Source organism: Triturus cristatus, chromosome 9 (genome assembly GCF_964204655.1).
Source record: "Triturus cristatus chromosome 9, aTriCri1.1, whole genome shotgun sequence".
Lineage (NCBI taxonomy): Eukaryota > Metazoa > Chordata > Amphibia > Caudata > Salamandridae > Triturus > Triturus cristatus.
Genome location: NC_140592.1, coordinates 863697720 through 863711763, shown reverse-complemented (window position 1 = coordinate 863711763; position 14044 = coordinate 863697720). Strand labels below are relative to the sequence as shown.

The 14044-nt window shown below is 46.6% G+C and overlaps 1 protein-coding gene across 6 annotated transcripts in view; it reads left to right on the top strand.

Moving 5' to 3' along the window:
* PPP2R5C (protein phosphatase 2 regulatory subunit B'gamma) overlaps nt 1–14044 on the top strand; it is a 1282082-nt gene that overhangs the window by 852248 nt on the left and 415790 nt on the right. For all 6 annotated transcript variants that reach the window (XM_085626348.1, XM_085626347.1, XM_085626349.1 and 3 more), the window contains one exon: nt 525–695. In XM_085626348.1, the coding sequence (XP_085482474.1) occupies nt 525–695 (171 nt within the window). The remainder of the gene's footprint in view (nt 1–524; nt 696–14044) is intronic.

The window sequence follows — 14044 nt, the reverse complement described above, 5'->3', positions numbered from 1 at the left end:
GTGGTCTCTGTTTTCAGCAGACACCGCTATTTCTGCAGCACTCTGTGTACAAACTTGTTAGCCTTATGGACTGCAGCTTGAGACTCTTGAGTTTTCAACATCATAAGGTGCAAACAAATGGATGCCTTATGATGTGATCCTAATTGGGTTTGTTAAACTATGCAAAATACCCACAATGCACTATTGCCAAAGGTATGTAACATTGTTTTCATTATTTTATTAAACCGAATCCTGGCACAATTTCCTTTTATATAATCTATTTACAATAATTTTTTAAAACCCTTTTTAGAATTTAAACAACATGCAAGCTCATGGAAATGTTTCATCCAAGGTCAAATTAAATGGTTAACGACATTACCAGTAAAGTATTATGTTAATTTTGGGTCATGTTATTTTATACGGGTTAGAAATCTAGAGAATATATATATATATACATATATATTTTCACGTACAGTCTTAAGCGCTTAAAAATGTTATCCAGTCCGTTTTGCTTTGCTTTTATAATTTTTAGGTTTTCTTTGCAGGTAGTGATGGCACTTCTGAAATACTGGCCAAAGACACACAGTCCAAAAGAAGTTATGTTTTTAAATGAATTAGAAGAGATTTTAGATGTTATTGAACCATCCGAATTTGTAAAAGTTATGGAACCTCTTTTTAGGCAGTTAGCCAAATGTGTCTCCAGTCCACATTTCCAGGTGAGAGTTTTAAAGCATTCAAAATAATTTTGCCTTTGTTTCTTAGTGCAAAAATGTGTTCTATATGATTTGTTTGACGCATCAGGTTTTATTTCATTATACCAGTACATTGACATCACCTATTTGAAATCTTTTTGTTCCAAGCAGTAGTTTAATGCAGGTCGTTCTTCAAATAAGTGAATTGGTTTCAGTCTTAATTTAGTTATATAAACATACACAGCAGAGGCAAGAACCCGTTCAAACCAAAATCTGATTTTGTACCCATGACACCCACGGACTCAATAGCAGGGGCGGCTGGTGACATTTGAAAGTGGCGGGGCGTAAAATAATTGGTATACTGCACCGTTGGGAACGAGCGCAGCGAGCGAGCCCGAACCACCATAAGGGGGGTTCGCGGGGGGGGGGTTCTCCCCCGCGAAAATTTTGAAAAAAGAGAAGAAAAATGATGCATTTTCAAGCAAATTTGAGAAAGCAGGAAGGTTAATAAAGCAATTGTGAAAGTGCAGTTATAACATTAATAAAAAGATGTCGTATAACATAGGTAGCTGCTTACTCAGTTTAACCACAGAGCTTCATAACAGACTTCGAGATACAATGCATTTCTGAGTACCTCACTCACAGATGTTTTTTATTTAACAAACAACTAAACTGGTTGCAAAGTAGCAGCATACAACATTGTTTACTTTTTGTAAATGAAATCAGCACGTCTCTCTTTAAGAGCAGCAAACTTGTCAATAACTTTAATGTTAACGTCCGGGATTTTCTGAACTAGCTTGCTCTCTGCAGAGAGCATTGCCAAAGCATTGAGTCTTTCCTCAAGCATGGTGTTCCTGAGTAATGTTTTAATCCTCTTTAAGGCTGAAAGACATCGTTCAGACTCGGATGTTGTCATAGGAGTGGTTATGACAATTTTGAGTAAAGTCACTGTCTCTGTAAGTGACTTTTCCATATGAAGTTTATGTATTAAAGCCAGCAACGTAAAGGCACTTGTGGCCTTCCAGTACACAGGCATTGCGTACAGTACAGTCAACTCAGTTCTCAGCTGCTCTTTTTTGAGCATTGGATCAGCTTCCACAGCCTCATTCAGAGCACGCTCCGGAAAGGATTCATCATATTTTGCAAACTCTTCAGTTTGCAATAATGTGGCACTCACCAAATGTTTAGTGAATGAAAAACGTTCTTGTGCCTGCACAATTACAATGTCACATATCTCCTTTGCAATTCGGACCAGAGTGGTGCTGTTTTTCCTGCGGTTTGAAAAAGTAGAATGCTCTGGCAGTTTGCTGTCTAAATTGTCAACCCCATCCCTCACTTTGCTTATGCTTTGTACAAACATAGCGGTACATACTTGCACTTTGACAGTATCTATCTCTCGTGCTTGTAACTGATGGTATAACAGGTTGACAGAAACCATTATATCATGAAATAAAAACAGTAAGAACTGAAACTCTCTGTCTTGTAGTGTTCTAACATCACCCAGATCCAAAGAAGCAACATCATCTCCTATGCCAATGAAACTTAGCTCATACTTTCCCTCTCTGACAAAACATCCAACATCCGGAGCGCCCTCACTGTATGCATGTCTGAAGTCACCAGCTAGATGAAGGCCAACTGTCTGAAACTCAACACAGACAAAACTTAAGCAATACTCTCCAGCAAGTGACTACCTTCCATAATCAACTGATTTCTCAGGGGCAGGGATATGGGGATCCTATAAGTGCTCTCCTCTTCAGCTCAAGAAAAATCGCATATGCAGAAGGTTTTTACAGCTTCTCCCTGCTACCTCCAGCTTCACACCCAGAGCTTGTTATTCTGGGTCAATATATGGATGAATCCTCCAGCAAAGATCTGTAGAGATGTCATCTCAGGTTGTCTTAGTTTGGATAACTGGGGTTCTATTTCTTGGCTGAAATACATTTCTACATCATTCCAGGTGTTGAAGTTGTCTTCCCTGTTCTTGTCTCCTTCGAATCTTAAGTAAGAAGATACATCATGGGTAAACAGCCTCTTTCTGGAACTTTCTGCAGAAAAAAGGCTACAAAAGGAGTTGGTATAAAGTACTGTGATGATCTATTATCGGACACTCGCTAGTACAGAGCCTGATTTTTACCTTTCACTAGAATTAACGCAATGGGAAAGGTCTCTCCTTTTCAATTTAGATCCGGCTCAGTGTTGCAGCTCATGGGCGTTGGAAAGCCAATTGATGCCTTGGGAGGTACTACTCGGACTTGTCCTTGTAACTGGGCCTCTCTGCAATCACTACTGCACTATATGTTCTTTTGTAATTATTCATTTATTCACAAAGACTTTTTCTTAAATCCCTATTGAAAACATCAGGGCACCGTAGATGTGTACAGGCCTGTGCAATTTGCAATTATTGAATACTCCAATTATCTGCATTAGGTTGAGTGCTTTTCTTAAAGCCGCAATGCGAGCCAGGAAAACAATGGAAGGTTAATAATACCTGTTTTTATTAATATAATTGCATCTTAGTTTTAAATATGTTTCTGACTATGCTGTATTTTTTTATAAGCACTTTGCACTTTATATGTATGCTGCCAATAGCGTAATTTATAAGCTGCTGCTAACATACTGCTGATTGTTCCGCCTGTATGAAACCAGGTTAATGTGTTATTTTTAATGTCAAGTAATAATGCAGTGGAGAATGATGTTTTTAGTACTTGGTTCATGATTTTCAGCTGTACTGCACTGACCTATGTCTTTTATGGCCATGACTGGCTGAATAAAGATTTTTTTTAATTGAACTGAATTGACTGATTTTCACATAAGTGCACCCAAATTACCTTCATACACCTGTACTCATGGTGGCAGTCCTCCATACCTGCACCCACCCCAGTGGTCCCATCCTTTCCACTCAAATTAGCCTTCCGTTATAAAGTGCTAAATGATGCCATGGAGCAGTTCTGTGACACCAGTTTGTATGGCCCAAGAGTAATCCTATAACATCTTCATCTTAAATCCATATCCCCTGTGGCACCCACCTCTTTCACCAGGGTGCCATCTTTAATCCCTGCCCCCTGTTGCACCCACCTCTTCCACCAGGGCGCCATCTTTACTCCCTACCCCGTGGCACCCACGTCTTTCACCATGGCGCCATCTTTAATCCCTGCCCCCTGTGGCACCCACCTCTTCAACCATGGTGCACTGCGCAGGTCAGGGATTGCCACCATATTGCGAACGCCATTCAGAGATGGCATGTAGATAGATATTCAGAAACGTAGTCAGGAGAGGCTTATGGGTGGAAAATAAGATTGCCACATTCACACTGGGCTAAGCAACCGAGAGTATTCCGAGAGTTAACCCTAACAACAAATTCCCCAATGCTGTACTAAAATAGCATCTAACCAGATCAAAGCATTTCAAGCCAGAGAGTCAGTTAACCCGAGTATTCCGAGAGTATTTAGAGGATTCGTTTTACCAGGGTTTCCATGCCTTTTTCCATGCCATGTTAACCATAACAACAACAAAAATCCCCATTGCTGTACTAAAATAGCATCTAACCAGATCAAAGCATTTCAAGCCAGAGTTCGAACTGGACCAGCCTCCCATGGCGCTCACTCAAAGCTTTGACACCACGACTCTGGTGGCAGAGGTTTGACATGAGTGTGCGGCCCAAATAAGCACCGACATATACTGAGAATCTCAGAAAGAAGGGTCAGAACTAAGAAGGAAAGCAGGAAGGATAGATATGTCACGACAAAAAAGAAAGGGAAGCACAATAAAGCAACGCCAAGGAGAAATGTCAAAGCAAAGACGTTAACAAAGAATGGGAGGGAAGAAAAAAAATTAATCTGTGATTTTATGAGTTAATTAGTGAACCGATGTTGAAAAAAATCAATCCTTCCACGACGATCCTGTTAAAAGGAGCTGCCGATGCCCTCGGAGAGCGCGCCCCTGAAAGGTACCTTCTCCAGGCTTTAATTTTTTTCCATTACAGGGACAAAAATGGCAGAGCTCCCGATTGGGAAGTTATAATTAGCGAGAGAATGCAGATTAAAAAAACACTAACAGAAATTCTATAGGGAATGAGAATTTTCTATGTCGTTTCTATATGTTCGGAAAATTCTTCCATCTCAAATGTCTGGTGGTAAGGTGAGGGGGCGGAAGCGCACTGAAGCTTTCTAGCGACAGTGCTTGCTTCCTGACACCCTTGGTTTTTATACTGACTTTTCCATTCTGCAAAACTAGATGTATTTGATACCTCAAACTGTAAGTAAATTGTGGGGTCCAATAATGTACCAAAACATGTTTCTGTGCCCACCACCGGATTGCAGACAGGTTTTAGTTTTGACGTGCATGGCGCTTGCACCATTCATGACGAACACATTGTTTTCCAAAAATACTAAAAGAGGATTTGAGTCACACACCTTCTGGCATTGGCTTTTTTAACTGACTCCCGACCGAGTCCCGCAAACTGTTTATAAAGTTGAAGTTCATGTTGTTGTTGTTCCCCATGATCCCAGGCATCGCATCCCCAGTCTGCCCCAAGTTAAGCCGGTCGTCGGGTCTTCTAATCTTTACCCAGGGCCCAGCTACCAGGGGGGAGTAGAGCCAGGCCCTCCAATGTGATGTGTGTCACGAGGTCCGACCGTGCTAGCCTAGCACCAAAACACTCACAGGCCAGCAAGCAACAATACATAGATTACCTGGCTCAGTAAATGCACAAATCACAGTTAGCTGGGCATCCGATTCTGAGGCAGGCTTCAATCACGACACTCACTACTAGTAGCGGCAAACACGTGAGGGAGTCGTGGACGTCGAGTCGGCCTGCTGCTGCGCTGCGAGCCTGAGCCTGGACCTGACGTCACCTCACCACCCGAAAATGGCCAATCACTGCATGGCTTCACATGAAGTCACACAGTGATTGTCCATACATAAGTGCGTCGGCGGCAGTGCCAATAAATGGATTGCCTCATTTTGCCTGCCCTTCTGCGCGGTGGACCAGCCAATCCTGGCACTGCATGCAGCGCCAGGATTGGCTAGGGGGGCACAGTTACTCTTCGCCCTGATTCAGATTTGGGGCTGCGGCCCTGGCTGCTGTATGAAGCAGCACCCCCTTGGGTCCCTCAATGGAAAGATTGTTGCGCGCATGTTCGGGCTGACCAAAGCCCAAAAATGCACATGCGCACAGTCTACTGCTGCAGCAGCCGAGTCTGGACTGTCACTCCGCTGCTGCAGCCCAGTCCCACCCCCTGGCTTCAGCAGCGTGTGTACGCACTCCGTCTGGATTGTCATTCGGGCGTGTACCGGTACTACTAGTACCGGGACACGCGTATGATATATTTATAATGTTATGTATTCATTATTATTGCGCCGGTGGGTCCATGTGGCTTAGTGGGGCTACGCCCCAACGCCTCAATGGACGCACCGCGCCTGCTCAATAGATGTATTTACTGATTCAGTTGTAAATGATTTACAATCTGTCTATTCAATCTACTGAAAGCTTTCTGAGAGCTAATAGGCAACAAGAAAGAAAATATGAAATGATCTTAAAAGAAAATAAAAAACTGGAACGACCTAGTGGTACGTCTATCCGATAAGGGTGGGAACGTAGTTTTATGGCCGCTAGACATGTACAACGATCAAGCCCTGTCCCAATTGAAGGACAATAAATGCGATCACAAGGTACCGAATAGCAATCTAATAGAAATTAGGATCAAGTTACACAAAGAGCTAGCAAGGTGGAGGGTGCTGGGCCTTATTTCCCAAGATGCGTACTTCAAGGGCATGTGAGGTAACAACCAGCCTACATTCAGGATGCATGAGACTTCGTAAGGAGGATAGAAAACATCAGATGGAAAGAAACATTTCTGCTAATTACACTTGATGTGTCATCATTGTACACGAGTATCCATTATGAAGACGGTTTAAGGGCAGTGAGACACTACCTCAGCAAGAGACCCATCACACTACACCAACATACATCAGTGCTAGTGGAAATGGGTAGATTATGCCTTGAAAATAAAATTGCATGTTTGGTACTGAAACTTACAGGCTGATGCGAAGGACTGCGATGGGCACCTGCTTCGCCCCCAGCTATGCCAAGTTGCATATGGGCTGTTGGGAGGAGCTGGTGCTCAGGACGCAGTATGCTGAGGAATGTGATATTATGGTCTAGGTTCATAGACTGTTTGTTTGTGGTGTGGAATGGACCATTGGACACCGCAGAAACAGTTGTCCAAAAATTGGGCAATAACTCATTGAACCTAGCCTTCACTCATGCCATCAGCAACTCAAGAGTGTGCTTCCTATACCTAAAGGTCTATGTGGAAAATGACATCCCACACACATGTGCTTACAGGAAACCAACAGCTGGCAATACAATTTTACATGCCACAAGCCATCATCCACAAAAATTGAAAAACAGTATCCCTTATGGGGAGCACTTGAGAATCAAAATGAATTGTAGTGAGGCACGTGTTCTAGAGATAACACAGAGAGATTTAACTACACGATTCATGCAGAGGGGATATCAACCCTCAGTACTTGATCAGGCACTGACTAAGGTAAATACAATGGACAGATCCAGTCTATTGCATCCCAATGTAGAGGAGAAAGAAAGACCAGTAAGAACAGGAATGAAATAAGGAGGATTACCACCTACAATGCCTACCATAGCAGATTGAGAGACTGCTTGAGTAGGCATTGGTACCTGATAAGGGGGGACCCCATATTGAGAGAACTGGTGTCTCTGGGACCCTTAGTCACTTTCAGAAGAGCGCGATCAATGCGACAGGACTTGGTTGAGAGCAGTCCTGAGCTAAGGACAACAGAAGGGTGGTTGCGGGCTAGTGCAGGATTTTATAAATGCACAAAGTGCAAAGCCTGCACAATAGGACAGAATATGAAACAAGTTCTCCCCTACTGAAAAGTCCTTGGATGATTAGAACTCATCTAACCTGCAGAAGTGACTTTGTAATTTTTATGCTTCAGTGTTCATTTCACAAAATATACGTGGGCAGCACCATTCATATGACACACATTCGAATATGACAACACATGAGGGACGTCACGAATAAGAACAAAAGCTACCCAGTAGCAAGGCACGTAAATGATGCACATAATGGCAGTATTAAAGATTTTGTCTATTATGTGATTGACCAGATACCTAAGAATAGGAGATGTGGTAATCGGGAGCGAAGATTACGTCAACGTGAATCTACGTATATAATACTCTTCAATACCAAGATCCCGTTTTGGGCTTAATTCTGACGAGGACCTTTCTGTACACTTAGGAGTCTGAAAAAGAATAGCTGCCCCCTCTGGTTTTAGATGTTTTAACATGTAGAAGGAACTGAATGTCACGTAGTAATCATGGAATTGTGAGAATCAGCAAAGAAATAGAATGGTGTAAGTTGGCACAAAATGTGGGCAATAAATCATGTGTGGCACTTGCCTAAGAGCACATAGGATGTTCTACATTATCATAAATATGAGACACAGTGAGGGAACTGTGGCAATTGATGTTTGGTGACGGTAAATTTGTTAAAAGAATCAAGGGATAGTATATGTGCAAAGTTGTATATCTTAAATGTTATTCTCTAGCAAGAGATAAAGTGGTAATCATGCACTAGCAAAAATGATGTGCCAACAGTATAATAATTCTTATAGTATGCTGGAAAATCACTCTTTACAACTCTTGAGAATCGTAACATAAGCATAATGCACTTGCATTTTAGTTTACGACCGTGATTTAGATATTCTTTTGATTGGAGGTGAAGGATGCTGCATATATATGCATAGGTTTCCCCTTAGAAACAATACAATAACCCTTATAGTATGCTGGAGAATCCTTGTCTAACACTCTTGAGAATCATAATTCAAGCGTAATGCACTTGCACTCTAGTATACGACCGTGATGACAATTAATACATGTGGGATATGTATACACTCAAGGACAATTGACCTGTGTTCGGCTGAAATGGTTCTATCTGATGTACAAATGATGTATATATGTCACTATACCTTTTCCCTGTCCTTCACTCACATATTCACCACCATCTACCCAACCTTTTCTTTTCCTCCCCTTCACCAAGAGCACTGTAAATATTTATCGCACTGCTATTTTTTGGAGCAACTGTGTTGCCACTAAGTAATACTTTGACTTTAAATTGCATTCGATGCCTTAAAATTTTGAAATTAAATCAGATTTGAGCATCAGAGAAAAGCAAATGTGGTGAATGTATTTTCTTTGTTTAAGATAATGCTACCGCGACCGCCTTTTCATTGTACCGTATACTGACCCAGGTCGGGTAGCTTTACGTGGGTTATTCCGTTAAAACTTAACACAGGTTTTCATATGGGCACTCCTAGAAATTATAGAAATAATATCAAATTGCAGGGCAGACTGATAAATGTTAGATCTCTCCCACAGCATGCTTTGGGCATTTACAGGCTACTAGCTAGAGTTTTTCCTCATGGAAACTTTGTTCCAACCCAGGCATTGCATTGGTAATTACTCTGGGCAATACCATACACCAGGTGGATGAAAAGAGAAGGTGGGAGAGGATGGCTTAGCTTTTGTTTTTCGTAGTGCCTTTCAGTGCTCTGCGTTTCATATTGATAAGATAGAAGGCGCAGAAAATCCAGATTTCTTTTTGTCAATTTCTCAGCAGGACTCCTTCTTTGACATTTTAATGTCATCCCCCGGGACCTAGCTCTCAATTTCAGTACTCCCTGGTAGAGGCTGTAATTCCTCATTGGCTCCAGTGTTCCAACTTCATCATTCTGGTTGACCTTAACTGCTATATGCTGATGCGAAGAACGGTGCTGCTAGGACGGCCCAACTGCTCTGTCTTACTTAATTGGTTACTAGCACTATGACTCAGGCTGGACATAGTCTTTAAAAACCTGCAGTCTCTTACAGCTGGCCCCCCTGAAACCCAGATATGGTCAAATCATAAATCTGATAGACTTCTAGCTGCAGATTCCTTACCTTAAAATTTCCCAGTCATCAGACTGGATCCAGAAACTTTTGCGTGAGCAGTACCCCCGCACGCTGTTGGGTGGCTCTGTTAGGCTCCTTAGGACATAGTTGGTACCGGATGTGATATGACGGTCACCTATGTAGGTGCTCCTGAGGCACGCAGACGTCGGTTCTTTTCTTTCTACACAAATTAGTGCTGATCCATAGAAGGCCTCCCCTCTTTCTGACAGACTTTCTTCCGACGTTTTGTCAGTTTTTTCATCATGTGGCGAGGGATGACCTCTAGAAGGGTAGGTTTTAAACCATGTGGCACCTGTCAGCACGCCATGTTGGTCACCGACCTGCACCATGTGTGCTTATCGTGTCTCGAGCACGACCACGTTTCTATGACCTGCTCGGACTGCCGGGCCATGGCGCCGAAGTCCTTGAGGGAGTGGTCCATGAAGCTCCTTGCGGCCCAGAAGTTGACACCATTGAGTGCAACTCTTTAGAGGTCCCGATTGAGGAAGAGAAGGTTGCCGGACTGCTCCAGGAACCCCGAGCCCTCTTCGTCGCACTCGAGGTCCTCTGGACACTTGGGGAAGAGTCACAAGAAGTCGTCATCTAAGCGGACTTTGATGTCGCCTCATCCATCAAGGATTGACGAGACGAGACGAGAAAAGAACACTGAAATTCCAGGCACAGTTCAGCAAAGGAAGGTTCGATTGCGCCTCCCCCCCGCTGGAGCAACCCCTGGTCAAGTTAGTTTTACCAGCCTACGTGCGGAGAATTTGATTTGGCTTACCCCTCTGGTGAGCCTTCGGGGTCGGGAGTGGCCCCATCAGGTGCTGCGCCGATGGCTGCAGCCTCGGCGCCTGTGGGGTCTCATGGATCCAAAACCGTGTTGGCGCCAGTCATGCACACGTGACCTTCCCGGCATCGGTCCTGAAGTCTATGCTCCCGGTGCCAACCCCATTCTGAATCCCCACGACTCAGTTGGGTTGAAGTAGAATCCGGCACCAATGGAGCCCAGAGGCTCAGGATTATTGACTGTACATTTTGAAGAGGTTTCAGGTATGGGAGAAGAGTGGGAGGGGTCTTTGGACCCCTTAGAACAACAGTTAGATAATCCTGGTGAGGATTTGGACAGGTATGAGGATCTTGCTGAGGCCAGTGGTCTGGACTGTCTCTCCAGATACTTGTATGCTCTCTCCACCTACTGTGTCTATGGAAGAGGGGGCTTCATATGCTGTGGTGGTAAAGAGGGTGGCAGAGGTCCTTTGCCTGGAGCTGCCATCAGTGCAAGTCAAGACTAATCTCTTGACTGAAGTGCTTCAGTCTGGGGCTTTGTCATCTGAACCCCTTTTGCCTTTTAATAAGGCACTAAGAGATATATCCTTCTAGGTACATGGTCCAAGCCTAGCACAGGGGCTTCTGTGAACAGGACTATAGCACGCTGCATTTGCCCTGCACTAGGTGATCCAAGTGTCCTCCATCAACATCGTACTCCTAAGAGCTCTAATCCTCAACGTTCCATGGTGTGTTCCCTTCCGCCGCTAATCTCCCCCACCTACACACACACTCTCTCGCCCTCGCTCTCACACTCTCTGGCTCTCAGACTCTCTCGCTCTCACACTCTCTCGGTCTCACACTCTCGCTCTCACACTCTCTCGCTTTCACTCTCACACTCTCGCTCTCGCTCTCACACTCGCTCTCACACTCTCGCTCTCACACTCTCGCTCTCACACTCTCGCTCTCACACTCTCGCTCTCACACTCTCGCTCTCACACTCTCTCGCTCTCACACTCTCTCGCTCTCACACTCTCTCGCTCTCACACTCTCTCGCTCTCACACTTTCTCTCGCTCTCACACTTTCTCTCGCTCTCACACTCTCTCGCTCTCACACTCTCTCTCGCTCTCACACTCTCTCTCGCTCTCACACTCTCTCTCGCTCTCACACTCTCTCTCGCTCTCACACTCTCTCTCGCTCTCACACTCTCTCTCGCTCTCACACTCTCTCTCGCTCTCACTCTTTCTCTCGCTCTCACACTTTCTCTCGCTCTCACTTTCTCTCGCTCTCACACTTTCTCTCGCTCTCACACTTTCTCTCGCTCTCACACTCTCTCTCGCTCTCACACTCTCTCTCGCTCTCACACTCTCTCTCGCTCTCACACTCTCTCTCGCTCTCACACTCTCTCTCGCTCTCACACTCTCTCTCGCTCTCACACTCTCTCTCGCTCTCACACTCTCTCTCGCTCTCACACTTTCTCTCGCTCTCACACTTTCTCTCGCTCTCACACTTTCTCTCGCTCTCACACTTTCTCTCGCTCTCACACTTTCTCTCGCTCTCACACTTTCTCTCGCTCTCACACTTTCTCTCGCTCTCACACTTTCTCTCGCTCTCACACTTTCTCTCGCTCTCACACTTTCTCTCGCTCTCACACTTTCTCTCGCTCTCACACTTTCTCTCGCTCTCACACTTTCTCTCGCTCTCACACTTTCTCTCGCTCACACACTTTCTCTCGCTCTCACACTTTCTCTCACACTTTCTCTTGCTCTCACACGCTCTCTCGTTCTCACACTCTCTCGCTCTCACTCTCTCTCGCTCTCACACGCTCTCCTCACACACTCTCTCCTCACTCTCCAAGAGTCTGGATGCACTTGAGAAGATGTTTTCTTCCACCAGCTAGGCATTGTGGTCGGTGAACGCTGCAAGCATATTGGGCTGTATCTGAAAGAAACACATTAGTTAGATTCCTCACCTTAGAATATCCCCAGGCATCAGGCTGGATCCGGAAAGATTTTTGTAGCAATACCCCTTGCCCGTCGGTAGGCGTCGTCTGCGGCTCCGCGTCCGTCGTCGGCGTCGTGCGCCGGAATCACGTCGTTGGAGTACTTAGACGCCGCCCTCGCGCGCTGACGTTGGTTCTTCTTTTTTCTGAACCAGTAAGCGCCAATCCGGGAAGAGCTTACCCCTAGTCATTTTTTGACTAACTTTTTTGACTCTTTTGGTCTATCGACTCGGCTCTGGTGCCGGTAGGATGCCTGGTTTCAAGGCCTGTGACGCCTGTCATCGCCTGATGTCGGTGACGGATCACCATCGCCAGTGCCTGTATTGCCTGGGGCCCGACCATGACGCGGAGTCGTGCCTCGATTGCCAGGCCATGACGTCGAAAGCTAGGCGGGAGCAGTCCCGTAAGCTTCTCGAGCTTCGGCACTCGGCAACGAGTCGCTCTCGGTCCCAGTCCAGGAGGAGGTCCAAGGACCAGTCGCGGAGCCGCAGCCATGGTCATCGCTCGTCGGGGTCTTCGGGTAAGTCGAAGCACTCCAAGAAGTCCAAGAGGCGACACCGCTCTTCGGACTCCCCTCGCCGGTCGTGCGACTCGGCTGAGGGTTAGGGTGGTCCCACCCCCGCGGCTCCATCGGAGCCGCAAGAGCCGCATCCGTCCCCATACCCGCCGGTCCCTGGGACTGACGCGACTCCGGCGGAGGTCAGTGCCTTCCTCTCGGCCATGAGGGGCCTGGCTCCGCCGTCGATGCCTGTAGGCACGCCTTCGGGCCCCGCAGGTTCGACTGGGCGACCTCGCGTGCCGGCGGCTCCGGCACCGTCGACGGCTCTGGCCCCGATGCTGCAGGTCCCCGAGGGATCCAGGCCTGGATCTCGGTCGGCGCCGGTTGACCTCACGACGCCTCCTCGGCCGGCGCCGGCTCCACTTCCGGCGCCGTCTCCGGACGACGCCATTCCCCGGTTCAGCCCCGGTCCGGACCCGACGCCTGTACGGCGCCGCACCTGACGTCGATGGATGACCATTTCATCTACCGTCCTGCTCCGATTGTTCCTCCTGTTTATCGGGAATCGGATGACGGGGCGACTGGGAGGGTTCTGAGGACCCTATGGCCCTCCAGGGTCGACTTGCTCAGGACTGGGCAGACTAACTGGGGGATGCCAGTGGTCTGGACACTTCGCCGGACGCTGGCTTCATCTCTCCTCCGACTGTGGCCTCGGAGGAGGGTGCAGCTTTTTCAGTGGTGCTGCGCAAGGCGGCCGAAGCCCTGGGGCGGGAGTTGCCTGCTGTGGCCGTGAGGACTAACGTCCTCACAGAGGTCCTTCAACCGACAGCAAGCTCCACTGAGCCTCTGCTGCAGTTTAATGAGGCCCTCATAGACGTTCTGCAGGGCACTTGGTCCAAGCCCTCCACAGTTCCTCCTGTGGACCGGAACGTTGCCCGGCGCCACCGCCCTGCTCCGGGCGACCCCAGTTTCCTCTCCCAACACCCCACCCCGAGAGTCTGGTTATCCAGGCCTCAACCTCCCAATCCTCCTTCCCGTCCGCTCCTCCGGATCGGGAATCCAAGAGGTTGGAACAGTTTGGCAAGAAACTGTTCTCGTCCCTGAGTTTGCGGCTGCGGTCTTTAAATACCGC